At 44.8% G+C, this 18,732-nt stretch overlaps 1 protein-coding gene across 1 annotated transcript in view; it reads left to right on the top strand.

The window, feature by feature from the left end:
- capns1b (calpain, small subunit 1 b) overlaps positions 1-2,384 on the top strand; it is a 39,454-nt gene extending 37,070 nt beyond the window's left edge. The window contains exon 11 of the mRNA XM_073029394.1: positions 267-2,384. Coding sequence (XP_072885495.1) covers positions 267-293 — 27 coding nt within the window. The 3' untranslated portion in view covers positions 294-2,384. The remainder of the gene's footprint in view (positions 1-266) is intronic.
- Positions 2,385-18,732: the final 16,348 nt, after the last annotated feature.

Genomic DNA, 18,732 nt, shown 5'->3' with positions numbered 1-18,732 from the left:
ACCCTTAAAGTGGATGGGCTACGGCAGCAGACGCAGGAACATGCACTCAGTACAGGCAGTACCTAATAAAGTGGCCATTGAGTGTATAGCCTCTTGGAGGAGAAAATTCCTTGTAAAAGATGGGTCAACATTCAATAGGTCATTCAGTTAATATTACAGGTTGGTGATTTGTCATTGGTTAGTTTTATTTTGAGAAGCTCCTGTGAGAAAGGAGTTGGTACTGCAGAGAGACAACTACATTAACATTCTTCTCCTCTCTGTTCTAGTGGCTGCAGCTCACCATGTACTCGTGAACATCCGCCTCAGCATCAGCCTTTTGAAGAGAGCAGAGGATCCTGGTGGCACTACTTGGCTGATGTAGTTGGAGAAATAGTCCTTTGCTTGGAGTGGGGTGGGCATTGTGGGTGAAAAATATATTTTTCTGCATGTTAGCTTTTTATAGTTACTAAGACTTCCATCAATATGGCTTGTTCGGAAATGTTGCTGACTCTGCAAAGGCAGGTGAACTTGACTTCTGAAATCTTCTTCTTTTCACTAACTGCTGGCTTCCAAAAGCAGAGGTCGTTCTATTCTAGGAATTGGAGGTTCTGCAGAAGTAACGCTGAAGATGGGAGATTAAAGGGCTTTAAAAATGGAGATGTAGAGATGTGGTCAGCAGTTAGTCCTTCCCGTTATCTCCACAGATGCAGAGTGCCCTGTCCATAGTTTTCCTGCACTTCCCCTTTCTGGTTCCCATCCTCCGGTCTCTCTGCCTCTCCTGCTCTCTGCTTTTGAATAGAGGGTTGAGGAAAATTAGAGTGCAAAAGAAGCTTTGGGATTCTCTGTGACCGAATTGTGCCCTCTTCTTTGGGGGGGGGGGGGTGGGGGAATAAAAGCTGCAGATGATGGAAATTTGAGACAAAAATGACCTACTCAACAAGTCAGGCTGCATGTTTGGAGAGAGGAACAAGAGTTAACACCTCAGATTGGATTACCTGAAAATTTAACTTTCTTTGCAGATACTGCCTGACCTATTGAATATTATCCTAGATTGAATGTCTACCTGAAAGATATTAGACACTAGGTAAGATAGCTGAAATTGCTGTGCTGGTTCAGAGTTCATTTGTGGGTTAAAGGGAGGACAGGTTCAACGTTTGTCCTTTATTTTGTGGAATGTATAAGTATCAAAGTGCCATTTGAAGCTTGCTAGTTTAAGACCCATTTCACCTGCATGAATATCTGCATTACTTAGCCTCTTGTGATGAAGCTGTAACTCAAGGAACCATCATCTTTCTTGAATTGGTCATGAGGCATCATTCAGATTCCTTGATGGACGAGTTTAAAACTGAAATGTATTTGAAACCAGGTTAATCTGCCAATAACTGCAACCTTGGAAAAGTCAAGTTTGCATTCACATGCTTCGTACTTAGTGGGACAGAGATTGTAAAGGGGCTTTTGAACACTATCTTTATCTCAACCTAACTGCTTTCATCTATCATGATCCTCTTGAAGGTTTCTAGTTTTGTTTGAGTGTAGGAACATTACTTATGATTTTGCTGAAATGATCCCTATTTCATCTCGTGAAACTTTTTCGCCGGTCCCATTGCACAAAAGCAGGATCATCTGGAAAAAGTTGAATGAGAGCAACAGCTTTTGATCCCCAAATTGGCTTCTTTAAGAACTAATTTCATTTAAAAAAAAGTTATGTTGCCGCTGTTGAAACTAGTTTGTGCTCAACAAGGACCCATTCAGCACAAGGCTAATTCTTTCCTAGCTGCACTGGAATCTGGAATCATTTAGAGTTATGCCAATAGTTCCCCATTTAGAGTGAAGAGAAATCTGAGGAAGCCATCCTTTCTGCATCAATTTCTTGAGGATGAAGATAATTCTATTTGCATCAATAGTGATGTGCTATAATCCAATGAACCTATTTGCAATTCTTGATCTTGGTAGCATTAAATGTTTGGCCAATTGACATAGTCATTATGGAAGACCATGCTTCCTCTTGCCATATAGTGTTAGTAGAAGTATCCCTTCTGGTGTTTGGAGTATGCCAAAGCATGGAGCTTGTAGATCAGGAGGGAAAGGGTTCAGTAAGCACAATGTGGGGAACTTGTTGCTGGTTGTTGGACCAGGAACAAACAGCCTCTCCATCACTAACTTGCCAAAAAAAACAACCCCCACAATTTTGTCAGGAAATTGAGTTGTTCTAGTGTTGAGGTTCTGTTGGGCGATGTGTGATTACTGACCCTGCTGTAGTGAAATGGGGAAGACAGTTGCGGGGTGAACAGATGCGTCTGAAAGTTGCTAACCTGCCTCTGTTGTTGCTTACCTGTTGCACCTTCCTTCAGTGGCCAATCTGTATGGTTTTTATTAAAAGAAAATCTATCCACTTTTAAAAAAAACTTGTTTGATCATTTCTTTAAAAAATCAAAGGTAAAATACACCAATATTCTCTAGAATTAATGAGATGTCTTAATGAGTCATGGTTATACAGCATTTTGGCCATGCAGAGTATCAAATTTCTACAGTTAACTACTTTATTAGGTACATTTTTAAACCTGCTTGCTAATGCTATTAATTGAAGAGCATATGAAAATATGAGAGCTATAGTCAAGAGGGACGTGTGGATTGTCAAAAGGTAGGTTGAGAAGCAGTCTTGCCAAAGGGTTTTGGGCTGAAACGCTAACTGTACTTTTTGTCATAGATGCTGCCTGGCCTGCTGTGTTCCTCCGACATTTTGTGTTTGTTGCTCGGATTTCCAGCATCTGCAGATTTTCTGTTGTTTGAGAAGGATCTCAGCTGAGATTGACCCCTAGAGATTTTTTGAATACTTTAGCAGTAAAAGAAAAGTCAAGGAGGAAGTTGAGTGTGTTTAAAGTATTCTCCTGCAAAGATGTTACCAATATGCCAGTAAGTGTAGTGAAAAATAAGGTTATTTTAAGTGATTTAGAGTTGGAAAGTGAGGTCCTGCTTTAGCTGAAAAGGACCTAAATCTCGAGGGTCAGGCAGCATATGTTGAAGGGTAGTTAAAAGTCTGTGATTATATATACAAACCCCTAACATGTATTTTTCAAAATTAGTGAAGACTGGTGAAGTCCCTAAGGACTAGAAATGGGCTAATATTGTCCAAGAAGGGTGACCGTATCGATACTGGTAACTATAGACCAGTAAGCTTAATGTGTATTGTAGGCAAGATAATGGGAACATTTAATAAAGAATGAGATTGAAGAGCAGTTGATAAGAACAGGCATGTTCGCAGAAAGACTGTAATACTGAAATGCTGGAATTCTCTGAAGGGGCAATAAAATTTATGATAACATGGACTTGCAGAATGTTTTTGACAAGGTATCTAATGAGAGGTCAATAGTCAAATTACAGGGATTTGGAGTAAGGTGTGTGAATGGGCGCAGAATTGGATCACAAACAGAAAACAATGAGTTGCAGATAACACAAAATTATGGGGTGGGCTGATAACATTCAGCAGTATAGTTAGATCCAAACAAAATCCAGATGTGGGTGGATAAATGACTGAAATTTAATGTGAGTAAATGTAAAATAGTACATCTAGGAAGTAGAACTATTAGATATAAATATATAATTTGGGGTCTTGAGTTAGAAAGTATGAGAAGGATTTGGGTGTCCTCGTAGACTCATCATTATCAACATTCTAGACAATGTACAGAAGTGATTAGGAAGCTAATAGAATTTTGGCCTATATAAAGCACACTTTGAAGTTCAAAACTAGAGGTCTTCTCCTTGAGCTGTATAATGTGCTTGTAAGGCCACACCTTGAGCACTGTGTGTACAATTTTGGTCTCCGTATTGTGTGAGGGATGTGAAGGTACTGGAAGGAGTCCAGAGAAAGGCAACAAGACTCATTCCAGGTCTGCAGGGTATGAGCTAGGAAGAAAGATTGAAAGAAATGTTTTTAGCTAAGTAGTTGTAGAATGAGACGAGACATGATAAGTGTTCAAAATCATTAAAGGTATAAGTAAGGTGGATGGAAGCTGCTTCTTCAAAATTAATCCATCAATGAGGATCAGACTGGCATCAGGAAGCAGTTGTGGACCCATGGAGCAAACTACCTAGTTGTAAACTGGATAATTATTTCAACACTGTGAATTGGAATTTGGCAAGCTTTGTTGGGCTGAATGGCCTGTTCTTATCAAAAACTTTCTAATGTTCTACTGAGCCAATTGTGGCAGCAACTCAATGCATAAAAGCATGTAAACGTGGTCATGAGGTTCAGTTCAGACCAAATATCAGAATGGTGAAGAAATGTGATTTTTGTTCTCCTTTATGCTTGCTCACTGGAAATGACATTAAGCACAAGAACATAAGGAAGAGAAGAGAAAAGGATCAGCCATGGTTGAACGGCGGAGCAAACTCAATGGACCAGATGGCCCAATTCTACACCTATTTCTTATGGTCTAACATAAGAAATACAAGCAGGAGTAGGCTGTATGGTCCATTAAGTCTGATCCACCATTCAATAAGATCATGGTTGATCTGGTTATGGACAAACAATCTTAAATCTTGACAATGGAAATGTTGTTGGTGGCAGAATATCTCAACCTGCTGATCTCCTGGGATTTTCACACACAAGAGCAGGGTTTCCCAGCCTTTTTTAAGTCATGGACCAATGCTTTTAGACAAGGGATCCATGGAACCCAGGTTAGGAACCTTTACTCTAGGGTTTACAGAGAATGGGGCAAGAAACAAAAAAAACATCCAGCATGTGGCAGATCTGCGGGGGGGGGGGGGGGAATGCCTTGTTAATGAGAGAGGTGAGAGGAGAATGGCCAAACTGGTTCAAGCTAACAGGATGGTGATTGTAATTCAAATAACCACACGTTACAACAGTGGTGTGCAGAAGAGCATCCCTGAATCTACAGTGTATCAAACCTGAAGTTACAGCAGTAGAAGACCACATTGGGTTCCAACCTTGTACCTAATAAAGTGGCCACTGAGTGTATCTACACTAATGTTATCTGCCAGTACGTGATCTATAGGCTTCTGCTCCTTGGCAATTCATCTGCTGTACTTGTATAGATACTTGTCCTCAACACCTGTTCAGGAAGTGCATTCCAAATTCCAACAAACCCTGGGTGAAAAAATTGTTCCTTGCGTCCTGTTTAAACCTTCTACTCATCATCTTGAACCTAAAATCCCCTGGTTTTCAAAGGTTTTGCTATGGGGGAAAATGGTCTATTCTATCTCTGTACTTCTCTAAACTCTTTCCCAAGTTTGTCCACTCCAAATAAATCCAAACCCAGCCTCTTCTGTCTGTCATTATTCATGCATTTAACCCTGATGAATCTCCTCTGCACCTCCTCCATTGCAGTCACATCATTTCCTGATAGGTAAGCAAAAATGCACATGGTGTTTCAGATGTGGCCTTGCTGCTGTTTTATTAATCTCTGTAGCGTAGTGGTTAGAGTACATAGTTAAATTAAAAATAGTACAAACACAAATAATATATGAAAAGTGAGGGGTAAAAAAGCTGTTTCTGAATCGCTGAGTGTATGCCTTCAGGCTTCTGTACCTCTTTCCTGATGGTAATAATGAGAAGAGGGCATGTCTGGATTTGTTGCCTGGTTTGGGGAGCATGTCTTATGAGAATAGGGTGAGTGAACTTGACCTTTTCTCTTTGGAGCGATGGAGGATGAGAGGTGACCTGATAGAGGTGTATAAGTTGATGAGAGGCATTGATCGTGTGGATAGTCAGAGGCTTTTTCCCAGGGCTGAAATGGCTAACTTGAGAAGACACAGTTTTAAGGTGCTTGGAAGTAGGTACAGAAGAGATGTCGGGTAAGTTTTTTACGCAGAGAGTGGTGAGTGCGTGGATTGGGCTGCTGGCGATGGTGGTGGAGGCGGATACGATAGGGTCTTTTAAGAGACTTCTGGATCGGTACATGGAGCTTAAAAAAAGTAGAGGGCTATGGGTAAGCCTAGGTAATTTCTAAAGTAAGTACATGTTCGGCACAGCATTGTGGGCTGAAGGACTTGCATTGTGCTGTAGGTTTTCTATGCTCTGTGTTGTATGTTTTATGTCCTGGGTGATAGGGGTTCTTAATAATGGGCACCACCTCTCTGAGGCTGCTTGAAGATGTCTTGGATACTACGGAGGCTAGTACCCAAGATGGAGCTGACTAATTTTACAACTTTCTGTAGCTTCTTTTGATCTTGTGCATTAGCCCCCCTTCCCCCCACCCCATATCGGACAGTGATTCAGCCTGTTAGGATGCTCTCCACGGTACATCTGGTAGATGTTTTTGAGTCTCCTCAAACTCCTAATGAAATATAGTCACTGTCTTGCCTTCTTTAAAGCTGCATCAATATGTTGGGACCAAGTTAGGTCCTCAGAGATGTTGACACCCAGGATCTTGAAATTTCTCACTCTCACCACTTCCAATCCCTCTATGAAGATTGGTTCATGTTCCCTTGTCTTACCCTTCCAGAAGTCCACCATCAGCTCTTTGGTCTTACTGATGTTAAGTGTAAAGTTTTTGCTATGACACCATTCAACTAGTTGGTATATCTCACTCCTGTATGACCTCTCATCTCCATCTGAGATTCTACCAACAATGGTTGTAGCATCAGCAAATTTATAGGTGGTATTTAAACTATGCCTAGCCACACAGTCATGGGTATATAGAGAGTAGAGCAGTGGGCTAAGCACACACCCCTGAAGTGTGCCAGTGTTGATCGTCAACAAGGAGGAGATGTTATCACCAACCTGAACAGACTGTGGTCTTCCGGTTAGAAAGCTGAGGATCCAATTGCAGAGGGAGGTACAGAGGCCCAAGTTTTGTAGCTTATTGATCAAGACAGTAGGAATGATGGTGTTGAGTACTGAGCTATGGTCAACGAACATCATCCTGATATTCGTGTTTGAATTCTCCAGGTGATCTAAGGCTGTGTGAAGAGCTATTGAGATTACATCTACCGTAGACCTATTGTGGCGATATGCAAATTGCAGTGGGTTTAGACTTTCTGTGTCCATGTGGATTTCTTCTGTGTGCTCTGGTTTCTTCCCAAATTCCAAAGATGTCAGGGATAATTGGTCACATGGCTGAAATTGTGTGGCACAGGCTCAGAATTACACCCATGTGAATAATTAATGTAATAGTTGAGTTAGAATAGCCTGGTGCTGTATTGTATTTCTATGTAAAAACCCTCACTGCTCTTAAATTCTATGCATGAGTTTATGAAAGACTGCAGCTTGCATGACTTTCTGAAATATAAATTCAAGTCTTGATGGAGTGAATGCAGAGAACTGCTAGAAGATCTAAATTGAAGCTGGTAGGTATGGTGGCAATCGCAGGATAACTACCTGCTTCAAACTGAAGCAAGGATAAATTTCTTTAACCCTGGGCTCTGATAGCTCATACCTTTGAGTATATTCAAGAGTAACTCCAATGGATTTTAAAAACTTCTTTGAATCCACCTCAGCAGATCTGTGTGGATTTGATGGGAACTAGCCCCCGTCTCAGGGACAAGAGTATTAGACAGTAAATGCCACCTGGATCCCATGGATCTGTGGTTGCTGTGTTGAGTCATGTTACGTTGCAACATGTTCCCTCTCTTACAGATTACCAGATGAGGTAGCGATTTGAAGGCTTGTAAATAAAGGGGAAGTAACCTGGATTCTGTGTCAACAAATGAGGATGGTAGTGGCTGAAGATTTCTTAGAATGGGGGCTGGTGTGCTGTTGGGGTTAGTATTCAAACCAAGTTATTTATATAAATGATTTGGATATGAATGAGCAAGGCTTGATCAATAAGTTTGTGGATGATGCAAAACTAGTTCAAAGTAAATCATTCAAAGTACATATGTCACCATATACAACCCTGAGATTCATTTTCCTGTGGGCATACTCAATAAATCTATAGAATAATAACCATGACAGAACCAACTGTTCACAAACTTCTATAGAAGTAAGTGGAGAGGTTCCTGACTGGAAGCATAATGGCCTGGTAATAGAAACACCAATTTTCCTTGTTACACTTGGAAAAGTCTTCCAAAAGTAGTGGATACAGCCCAGCTCATCACAGGTAAAGCCGTCCTCATTTAGCACATCTACTTGAAACACTGTTGCAGGAAAGCAGCATCCATCATCAGGAAACCCCACCACCATGGACAGGCTCTCTTCTCACTGCTGCCATCAGGAAGAAGGTGCAGGAGCCTCAGGAGCCGCACTACCCGGTTCAGGAACTGTTAGTACCCCTCAAACAACAAGCTCTTGAACCAGAGGGGATAACTTCACTCAACTTCACTGAACTGAACTGTTCCCACAAGCTACGGGCTCACTTTCAAGGTGTCTACAACCTGTGTTCTTGACATTTATTATTTATTTATTTGTCATTATTATTTTGTGGGTTTTTTGTATTTGTACAATTTGGTTTTTTTTACACATTGGTTATGTGTCTGTCTTTGATTGTGTGAGTTTTTCATTGGATCTATTGTACTTATTTATTTATTGAGAAACAGCATGAACCAGGCCCTTCCATCCCTACGAACCACATCACCCAGCAACCACAGGACAATTTACAATGATCAATTAACCTACTAAACGCTGTCTTTGGAATGTGGGAGGACACTGGAGAATCTGGAGGAAATCCATGCATTTCATGGGGAGGACATACAGACAGCGTTAGAAATGAACTCTAAACTCAGACGGCCTGAGCTGTAACAGCCTTGTGTTAACTGCTACACGACCGTGCGTACTCTTTGTTCTGTTATCAATTAAGTTACATTTATTTTGAAAGAAGCCACCTTGAAGTTGCAGCAATCAATAAATCTGTTAGGGAATATTTCGTTAGTATTCTCTGTTGCCAATTGGAACAGATAATTCAACGGATCTTTCTGGACTAACGCAGCCCTTTTCCCAACAGGTTGGTTGTTGAGTCAAATGCAAATGGAGCACCAGGCCACCAGGTGGCACTGTGAGCTACTACAGTGAGCCCACGGGCATTGACTCTGAATAGAGTCTTCACCCTCAGAAATACTGTGAACAAAATTCTAGAGATAGATTAGTCTGAAGATTACCTTTATTTGACCAACACAATCCTAGGATGTACTGGGGGTGAGCCTGCATATGTCAGCATGCTTCTGGTGTGAACATAGCCCACAATCGTGCGAGAATCACTCCCAGATGTAATAGTGGCCAAAGGAACTAGGGTAAAGGATGAACTGAAGGAAATTTATATTGGGCAAGAAATGGTGTTGGATAGACTGTTGAGTCTGAAGGCTGATAAGTCCCCAGGACCTGATAGTCTGCATCCCAGGGTACTTAAAGAGGTGGCTCTAGAAATCGTGGACGCTTTGGTAATCATTTTCCAATGTTCTATAGATTCAGGAACAGTTCCTGCTGATTGGAGGGTGGCTAATGTTGTCCCACTTTTCAAGAAAGGAGGGAGAGAGAAAACAGGGAATTATAGACCGGTTAGCCTGACGTTAGTGGTGGGAAAGATGCTGGAGTCAATTATACAAGAGGAGATTATGACACATTTGGATAGCAGTAGAAAGATCAGTCTGAGTCAGCATGGATTTATGAAGGGAAAATCATGCTTGACTAATCTTCTGGAGTTTTTTGAGGATGTAACTATGAAAATGGACAAGGGCGAGCCAGTGGATGTAGTGTACCTGGACTTCCAGAAAGCTTTTGATAAAGTCCCACATAGGAGATTAGTGGGCAAAATTAGGGCACGTGGTATTGGGGGCAGGTACTGACATGGATTGAAAATTGGCTGGCTGACAGGAAACAGAGTAGTGATTAACGGGTCCCTTTCGGAATGACAGGCTGTGACCAGTGGGGTACCGCAAGGTTGGGTGCTGGGACCACAGCTGTTTACAATATACATTAATGATTTAGATGAAGGGATTAAAAGTAACATTAGCAAATTTGCTGATGACACAAAGCTGGGTGGCAGTGTGAAATGTCAGGAGGATGTTATGAGAATGCAGGGTGACTTGGACAGGTTGGGTGAGTGGGCAAATGTATGGCAGATACAGTTTAATGTGGATAAATGTGAGGTTATCCACTTTGGTGGCAAGAACAGGAAGGCAGATTACTATCTAAATGGAGTCAAGTTAGGAAAAGGGGAAAACGAGATCTAGGTGTTCTTGTACATCAGTCAATGAAAGCAAGCATGCAGGTACAGCAGGCAGTGAAGAAAGCTAATGGCATGCTGGCTTTTATAACGAGGAATTGAGTATAGGTGTAAAGAGGTCCTTCTGCAGCTGTACAGGGCCCTGGTGAGACCCCACCTGGAGTATTGTGTGTAGTTTTGGTCTCCAAATTTGAGGAAGGGCATTCTTGCTATTGAGGGAGTGTAGCATAGGTTCACAAGGTTATTCCCGGGATGGTGGGACTGTCATATGTTGAAAGATTGGAGCGACTGGGCTTGTATACACTGGAATTTAGAAGGATGAGAGGGGATCTGTTTGAAACATATAAGATTATTAAGGGATTGGACACACTGGAGGCAGGAAGCATGTTCCCGCTGATGGGTGAGTCCAGAACTAGAGGCCACAGTTTAAGAATAAGGGGTAAGCCATTTAGAACTGAGATGCGGAAAAACTTTTTCACCCAGAGAGTGGTGGATATGTGGAATGCTCTGCCCCAGAATAGCAGTGGAGGCCAAGTCTCTGGATGCATTCAAGAGAGAGTTAGATAGAGCTCTATATAGATAGCGGGGTCAAGGGATTTGGGGAGAGGGCAGGAACGGGGTACTGATTGTGTATGATCAGCCATGATCACAGTGAATGGTGGTGCTGGCTAGAAGGGCCGAATGGCCTACTCCTGCACCTATTGTCAATGTACTTACCCTTACCTACACAAAGTTCCAGAGGAGCTCAGCAGGTCAGGCAGCACTTGTGGAGGGGAATAAGCAGTTAACATTTCAGGCCAAGATCCTTCATCAGGACTGGAAAACACTCTCTACCTTCTTCCTTTGCAGTCATGATGAAGGGTCGCAGCTGAAACATCGACTGTTTGTTCATTTCCATGCAGTTGTGAGTACTGAGAGAGCAGAGCATGTATTCTTCTACTGCATAGTTCAAATACTGGCTAGATCCAGTGTCTGAATAAGACAGAGGACAAGAATTAGACTATCCAGCCCATTGAATCTGCACTATCCTGGCTGACTCATTATTCCTCTGAACCCCATTCTCCTGCTTCCTCCCCATTACCTTTGACTCCCTGGTTAATCAAGAACCTATCAACCTCTGCCTTAAATATACCCAATGACTTGACCTCCACAGACGTGTGTTCAGTGTTGGGGTGAGTGAAGTGCTTCACGCTGGTTCAGGAGCCTAATGGTTATGGGGTAATAACTGTTTCTGAATCTGGTGTTGGGAGTCCTGAGGCCCCTGTACCTCCTTCCCGATGACAGCGGTGAGAAGAGGGCATGGCCTGGGTGTTGGGAGTCCTGAGGCCCCTGTACCTCCTTCCCGATGACAGCAGTGAGAAGAGGGCATGGCCTGGGTGTTGGGAGTCCTGAGGCCCCTGTACCTCCTTCCCGATGACAGCGGTGAGAAGAGGGCATGGCCTGGGTGTTGGGAGTCCTGAGGCCCCTGTACCTCCTTCCCGATGACAGCGGTGAGAAGAGGGCATAGCCTGGATTGTGGCCGACCCTGATGCTGGGTGCTGCTTTCGGTTCTGTCAGTTTGCTCTCTTTCACATCCAGGTGGAAGCTCCTAGAACAGCTTTGAGGGGACCTCATGATGTGACTCAAGTAAATTGAAATAAAGAGGGTGGAAAATAAGGAAAAATGGCAGAAAATGGAATAATTATGGATTATTACCCTCTGAGCAAAAATGTGTGATTCAGTATTGTATATACTCAATTGTCTTTTTATATAATCACCCATATGTGTGTATTTTTCAGTGAATTTTTAGTAATTGTAGTATAGACATTTAGGGATTTTTGTAGCAGGTGTCATTTCACTTTTATAGGCTATCTCTTATCAGTGGAGTGTGCCTTTGCTCTCTGAAGAGTGAGCTTTTCATATAGATGACCACAACTTCTTTGTTTCTTTGCCTTTTCTGTCGTTTAGTTCTTCTTTGCTTCCTCTCCCTCCCTTGCAGTAGAGTCAGTTGACACCAATACCTATAATTACAAGATTTACACCTTATTCTTGATTTCTGAAGACTGGAACTGAATGGTAATGGAACTGGAATTAATTCAGAGGCTGCACCTGAACTGAAATGGATCTGGAATTGATTCACAGGACTGGAACTGAACAGTAATGTAACTGGAATCGATTCACAGGACTGGAACAAAACTGAAATGAATCTGGGATTGATTCACAGGACGAATGCAACTGGAATTGATTCACAGGACTGGAACAGAGCTGTAATTGATTCATTGAGCTAAATCAGGGCTGTACACAGAGCTGTAATGGATTCATGGGGTTGTAACAGGGCTCTAATGGATTCATGGGGGTGTAACTGGCCTGGAACAGAGCTGGAATTGATTCATAGGCTATAGGGCTGGAACAGAGCTGAAATGGATTTACGGACTGTAACAGAGCTGTGATGGGGCTGTAACAGGTCTAAAGTGGGGCTGCAAGAGATTCACAGTCACAAACACAAGAGATTCTGCAGATACTGGAAATCCAGAGCAACAGACACAAAATGCTGGAGAATCTCAGCAGGTCAGTTAGCATCTATGGAAATGAATAAATAGTCAACGTTTTAGGCCGAAACCCTTCCTCAAGACTGGATTGGAAGGGAGAAGATGCCAGAATAAGGAGGTGGGGAGGGGGAGTACAGGATGGCAGGTGATATGTGAGACCTGGTGAGGGAGTGGTTGAAGTGAGAAGCTGGGGGGTGATAGGTGGAAAGGGTAAAGGGCTGATAGGAGAGGGGACCATGGGAGAAAGGAAAAGAGGAGGAGCACCAGGAGAAGGTGATAGGCAGGTGAGGAGAAGAGGTAAAGTATGAGCGGAACCAGAATGTGTAATGGAAAAGGAGAGGGGGGAGAAATTTGGAATATGGAGCAATCTGCTGTAGAAAGTCAGCAGGCCGAGCAGCATCTGTGGAATGAAATGAACTGCCAGTTTTCAGGTCAAAACCCTGTGTTGGTACCAAGAGGGGAGAGCAGAGATGGGCAGTGTAATTCTTTTTAAACTTGCTTTTGTACTGCCCGTCTCCTCTCTCCATGCTCAGTCCTAACGCTGAAATGTCAGCAGTTCTCTTCCATGCACCAGAGGGTTGTTTGTACTGAGAGTATAGTCGTCTCCTTCACAGGGATAGGTCGGACACAATGGGTAGAATAGCCTCTCTCTAGGCAGGGTGCTTCTGCACACAAAGCAGTGAGATTTATTTTTCTGTGCTTCAATATTTCTCAAGACACATAACATTTTTGGATATATTCTACAACCATCTGTAAAGCTATGTTTGAGAGTTTGGTATTGCTGTAATACTTCAATAAGGTCTTTGTTCATCACATTTCCCACTTTGTTTGGAGTTTACAAAACAGTGGATGCCTCTGAATTGTGTGGTGAGCAGTCAGTGGGAGAGACGACAAGAAAATCGTGTCAAGAGACTGGAATGACTCACTCCACAATGTGTCATCTCATCACAAGAAGAGATGTTCCCCCTTTCCTTTCCTGAAAGAGCGATCCCCCTGTTTCATCTAAACACAAGATATTCCCCCTCTCCTCTCCTGAAAGAGCATTCCTCCTTTTTACCTCATTGCAAGAAGAGATGTTTAATCCCCCTTTGCTCCCCTGAGAGAGTGTTTTATGCCTCTGGGTCTGTAGTCACTGGAGTTTAGAAGAATGAAGTGAGATTCTTCATGAGATCTCTGGCATGTTGAAAGGTCTGGACAGAGTGGCTATGGAGAAGGTGTTTGCTATAGTGGGGGAGTCCAGGGCCAGAGGGCACAACCTCAGACTAGGACATCACTTTAGAACAGAGATGAAGAGGAATTTCTTTAGGCAGAGGGTGGTGAAACTGTGGCATTCATGGGGTATAGTTAAAGTGGGGGTTGATAATTCTAGGTTACAGGGAGAAAGCAGGAGAATGGGGTTGAGAGGGATAATAGTTCAGCCATATTAGAATGGTAGTACAGTTGAGGGCCAAATGGCTCCTGTATCTTATGGTTTGATGGGCACGTCACTTTACAGCACCAAGCGATTACTGATCAGGGTTCATTTCTCATGGCTGCCTGTACCTTCTGCCTACGACACTGTGTTCCCGTTTCCCACACTCCCAGGATGTACACTGCTCTGATTTCCCACACTCCAAAGACATCGAGTTGTGTGGGCATGTACGAGTGCGTGGTGACACTTTGGTATTTGCGTATTTGGCCTTGGAATGCTTCATCACAGAGGCTGTCCTTCCCCTCATCGCAACCTGATGCAGGCACATTAATGTGGTATACATATCCCCGTGTGCATACACACGTACCTAGATGACACTGAGTCACACAACACAAGCAGAGCATCATGTCGACTGGATCCACACTGACCATCATGACGGAGATTACCCTGATCCCATTAAAATTCTCTCCATCCATGTTCCCTCAGATTCTACCACTCATCGTATCTTCAAGGCCATTTACCACAGCCAATTAATTATTAAACTATTTCTGAGATGTGGGAGGAATCATCTCAGAAATATGAGGGAAACTCTCACTCTCTCTCTCCCTGCACTCCCCTCTCTCCCCTGCCTCTCTCATACAAGCTCTCTCTTCCTCTCACACACTCTCCCTTTGTCTCTCTCACGCACTCTTCTTCATCTCTCACACACTCTCCCTTTCTCTCTCACTCTCTCACACTCTCACTCTCTGTCTCCCTCTCTCACACACACTTTCTTCCTAGGCTGCCATTTGGGGCTGAGGGTGATTTGCTTCCATTTCGTATTGCTGAGTTTTGAGGAGCCTGATGATGGAACTGCGACCCCTCCACTGATGAGGTAGGAGATGGTAGATGGGATGGGTGGCTGGTAGTTTGTAAGATGGTGGGCTTCTTCAGACAGTCACCCAGGGTCCCTGTGAGCTCCTGATGCAATACCTCAGGGTTCTCAACTGTTCCTTTTCCACTCTGTGTGGCCACAGGCCAGAGATGCCCCAGGAGATGGTAGGGACATAGCATTTGGTCCAGGAGGTCTTGTCTTGTGCTGTATGGGTCTGTGACTGTATAATTTGATTCAGGGATACTCAGACCAATTGTATTACTCCTGTTGGCCATGAAGGAGTTAAAAATCTACAGAATAGCTGAATGAGATCAGCTTCTTAAACCACCCTGAAAATGAAACACAGAAACACTTGATAAACCATTGGAGAAAATCCAGGTTTTATTTTTGCAAAGATGTTTTCTCTCAGTGGATGGGAAAACTGTTAGCAGACATGGTACTGGTGTTCATTCTAACAGCTGACTCTCACCTGCCGAGCTGTTTACACCTTTTGTTTCAGCTGTCAATTGACCTGTGGTCACCTCAGTGACTGACCACTCCAATTACTGTATGTCCCAGTCTTCACTCGAGGCTGGACCTGTTAACAAAGGAGTTCAGCACATCACAGAAACGAACCTTCCCCCTATGGACTCTGTCCACACTTCTGTCTGCCGCAGTGAAGCGGCCAGCCTGATCAAAGACCCCGCCATCACCGTGCATCTCACCGCTCCCCCTTTCCGATCGGGCAGGAGTCATAAAAGCCTGAAAGTACGTTCCACCAGGTTTGAGGGCAGTTTCTAGATTCCACTATTATCGACTCTTGAATGGATCCTTGTATGATCAAATGGACTCTTGGCCTCACAATCCACCTCGTTATGAACTCAAACTTTATTGTTTACATGCATTGCACTTTTTCAGTTGTGTTTACACTACATTTGGCATCTTGTTATTATTTTACCTTGTTCCAACTCAGTGCACAGTGCAAGGATCTGATCTGTATGAACAGCATACAAGACAAGCTTTTTACTGTATCTCCTTACACAGCAAGAACCATATACACAAACAAACTTACCTACACAGTCAAATCTCTTCCCAAATGACCATCAACACAGATACACCTTGACCTCCCCTTACTCTACTCACACAGGTACACCGTATCCCACTGTCCTACTCACACAGGTACACCGTATCCCACTGTCCTACTCACACGGGTACACCGTATCCCTCTGCTGTACTCACACCGGTACACCGTATCCCACTGTCCTACTCACACGGGTACACCGTATCCCACTGTCCTACTCACACGGGTACACCGTATCCCTCTGCTGTACTCACACAGGTACACCGTATCCCACTGTCCTACTCACACGGGTACACCGTATCCCTCTGCTGTACTCACACAGGTACACCGTATCCCACTGTCCTACTCACACGGGTACACCGTATCCCTCTGCTGTACTCACACAGGTACACCGTATCCCTCTGTCCTACTCACACGGGTACACCGTATTCCTCTGCTGTACTCACACAGGTACACCGTATCCCACTGTCCTACTCACTCGGGTACACCGTATCCCACTGTCCTACTCACTCGGGTACACCGTATCCCTCTGCCGTACTCAAGCGGGTACACCGTATCCCTCTGCTGTACTCACACAGGTACACCGTATCCCTCTGCTGTACTCACACAGGTACACCGTATCCCACTGTCCTACTCACTCGGGTACACCGTATCCCACTGCTGTACTCACACAGGTACACCGTATCCCACTGTCCTACTCACACGGGTACACCGTATCCCACTGTCCTACTCACACGGGTACACCGTATCCCACTGTCCTACTCACTCGGGTACACCGTATCCCACTGTCCTACTCACACCGGTACACCGTATCCCACTGTCCTACTCACACAGGTACACCGTATCCCACTGTCCTACTCACACGGGTACACCGTATCCCTCTGTCCTACTCACACGGGTACACCGTATCCCTCTGCTGTACTCACACAGGTACACCGTATCCCACTGTCCTACTCACACGGGTACACCGTATCCCTCTGCTGTACTCACACAGGTACACCGTATCCCACTGTCCTACTCACACGGGTACACCGTATCCCTCTGCTGTACTCACACAGGTACACCGTATCCCTCTGTCCTACTCACACGGGTACACCGTATTCCTCTGCTGTACTCACACAGGTACACCGTATCCCACTGTCCTACTCACTCGGGTACACCGTATCCCACTGTCCTACTCACACGGGTACACCGTATCCCTCTGCTGTACTCACACAGGTACACCGTATCCCTCTGTCCTACTCACACGGGTACACCGTATTCCTCTGCTGTACTCACACAGGTACACCGTATCCCACTGTCCTACTCACTCGGGTACACCGTATCCCACTGTCCTACTCACTCGGGTACACCGTATCCCTCTGCCGTACTCAAGCGGGTACACCGTATCCCTCTGCTGTACTCACACAGGTACACCGTATCCCTCTGCTGTACTCACACAGGTACACCGTATCCCACTGTCCTACTCACTCGGGTACACCGTATCCCACTGCTGTACTCACACAGGTACACCGTATCCCACTGTCCTACTCACACGGGTACACCGTATCCCACTGTCCTACTCACACGGGTACACCGTATCCCACTGTCCTACTCACTCGGGTACACCGTATCCCACTGTCCTACTCACACCGGTACACCGTATCCCACTGTCCTACTCACACAGGTACACCGTATCCCACTGTCCTACTCACACGGGTACACCGTATCCCTCTGTCCTACTCACACGGGTACACCGTATCCCTCTGTCCTACTCACACGGGTACACCGTATCCCTCTGCTGTACTCACACAGGTACACCGTATCCCACTGTCCTACTCACACGGGTACACCGTATCCCTCTGCTGTACTCACACAGGTACACCGTATCCCACTGTCCTACTCACACGGGTACACCGTATCCCTCTGCTGTACTCACACAGGTACACCGTATCCCACTGTCCTACTCACACGGGTACACCGTATCCCTCTGTCCTACTCACACGGGTACACCGTATCCCTCTGTCCTACTCACACGGGTACACCGTATCCCTCTGCTGTACTCACACAGGTACACCGTATCCCACTGTCCTACTCACACGGGTACACCGTATCCCTCTGCTGTACTCACACAGGTACACCGTATCCCACTGTCCTACTCACACGGGTACACCGTATCCCTCTGCTGTACTCACACAGGTACACCGTATCCCTCTGTCCTACTCACACGGGTACACCGTATTCCTCTGCTGTACTCACACAGGTACACCGTATCCCACTGTCCTACTCACTCGGGTACACCGTATCCCACTGTCCTACTCACTCGGGTACACCGTATCCCTCTGCCGTACTCAAGCGGGTACACCGTATCCCTCTGCTGTACTCACACAGGTACACCGTATCCCTCTGCTGTACTCACACAGGTACACCGTATCCCACTGTCCTACTCACTCGGGTACACCGTATCCCACTGCTGTACTCACACAGGTACACCGTATCCCACTGTCCTACTCACACGGGTACACCGTATCCCTCTGCTGTACTCACACCGGTACACCGTATCCCACTGTCCTACTCACACGGGTACACCGTATCCCACTGTCCTACTCACACGGGTACACCGTATCCCACTGTCCTACTCACTCGGGTACACCGTATCCCACTGTCCTACTCACACCGGTACACCGTATCCCACTGTCCTACTCACACAGGTACACCGTATCCCACTGTCCTACTCACACGGGTACACCGTATCCCTCTGTCCTACTCACACGGGTACACCG

The sequence above is a fragment of the Hemitrygon akajei genome, chromosome 25, assembly GCF_048418815.1.
Source record: "Hemitrygon akajei chromosome 25, sHemAka1.3, whole genome shotgun sequence".
NCBI classification, from domain to species: domain Eukaryota; kingdom Metazoa; phylum Chordata; class Chondrichthyes; order Myliobatiformes; family Dasyatidae; genus Hemitrygon; species Hemitrygon akajei.
This window is presented reverse-complemented; position numbering and strand designations above follow the sequence as displayed.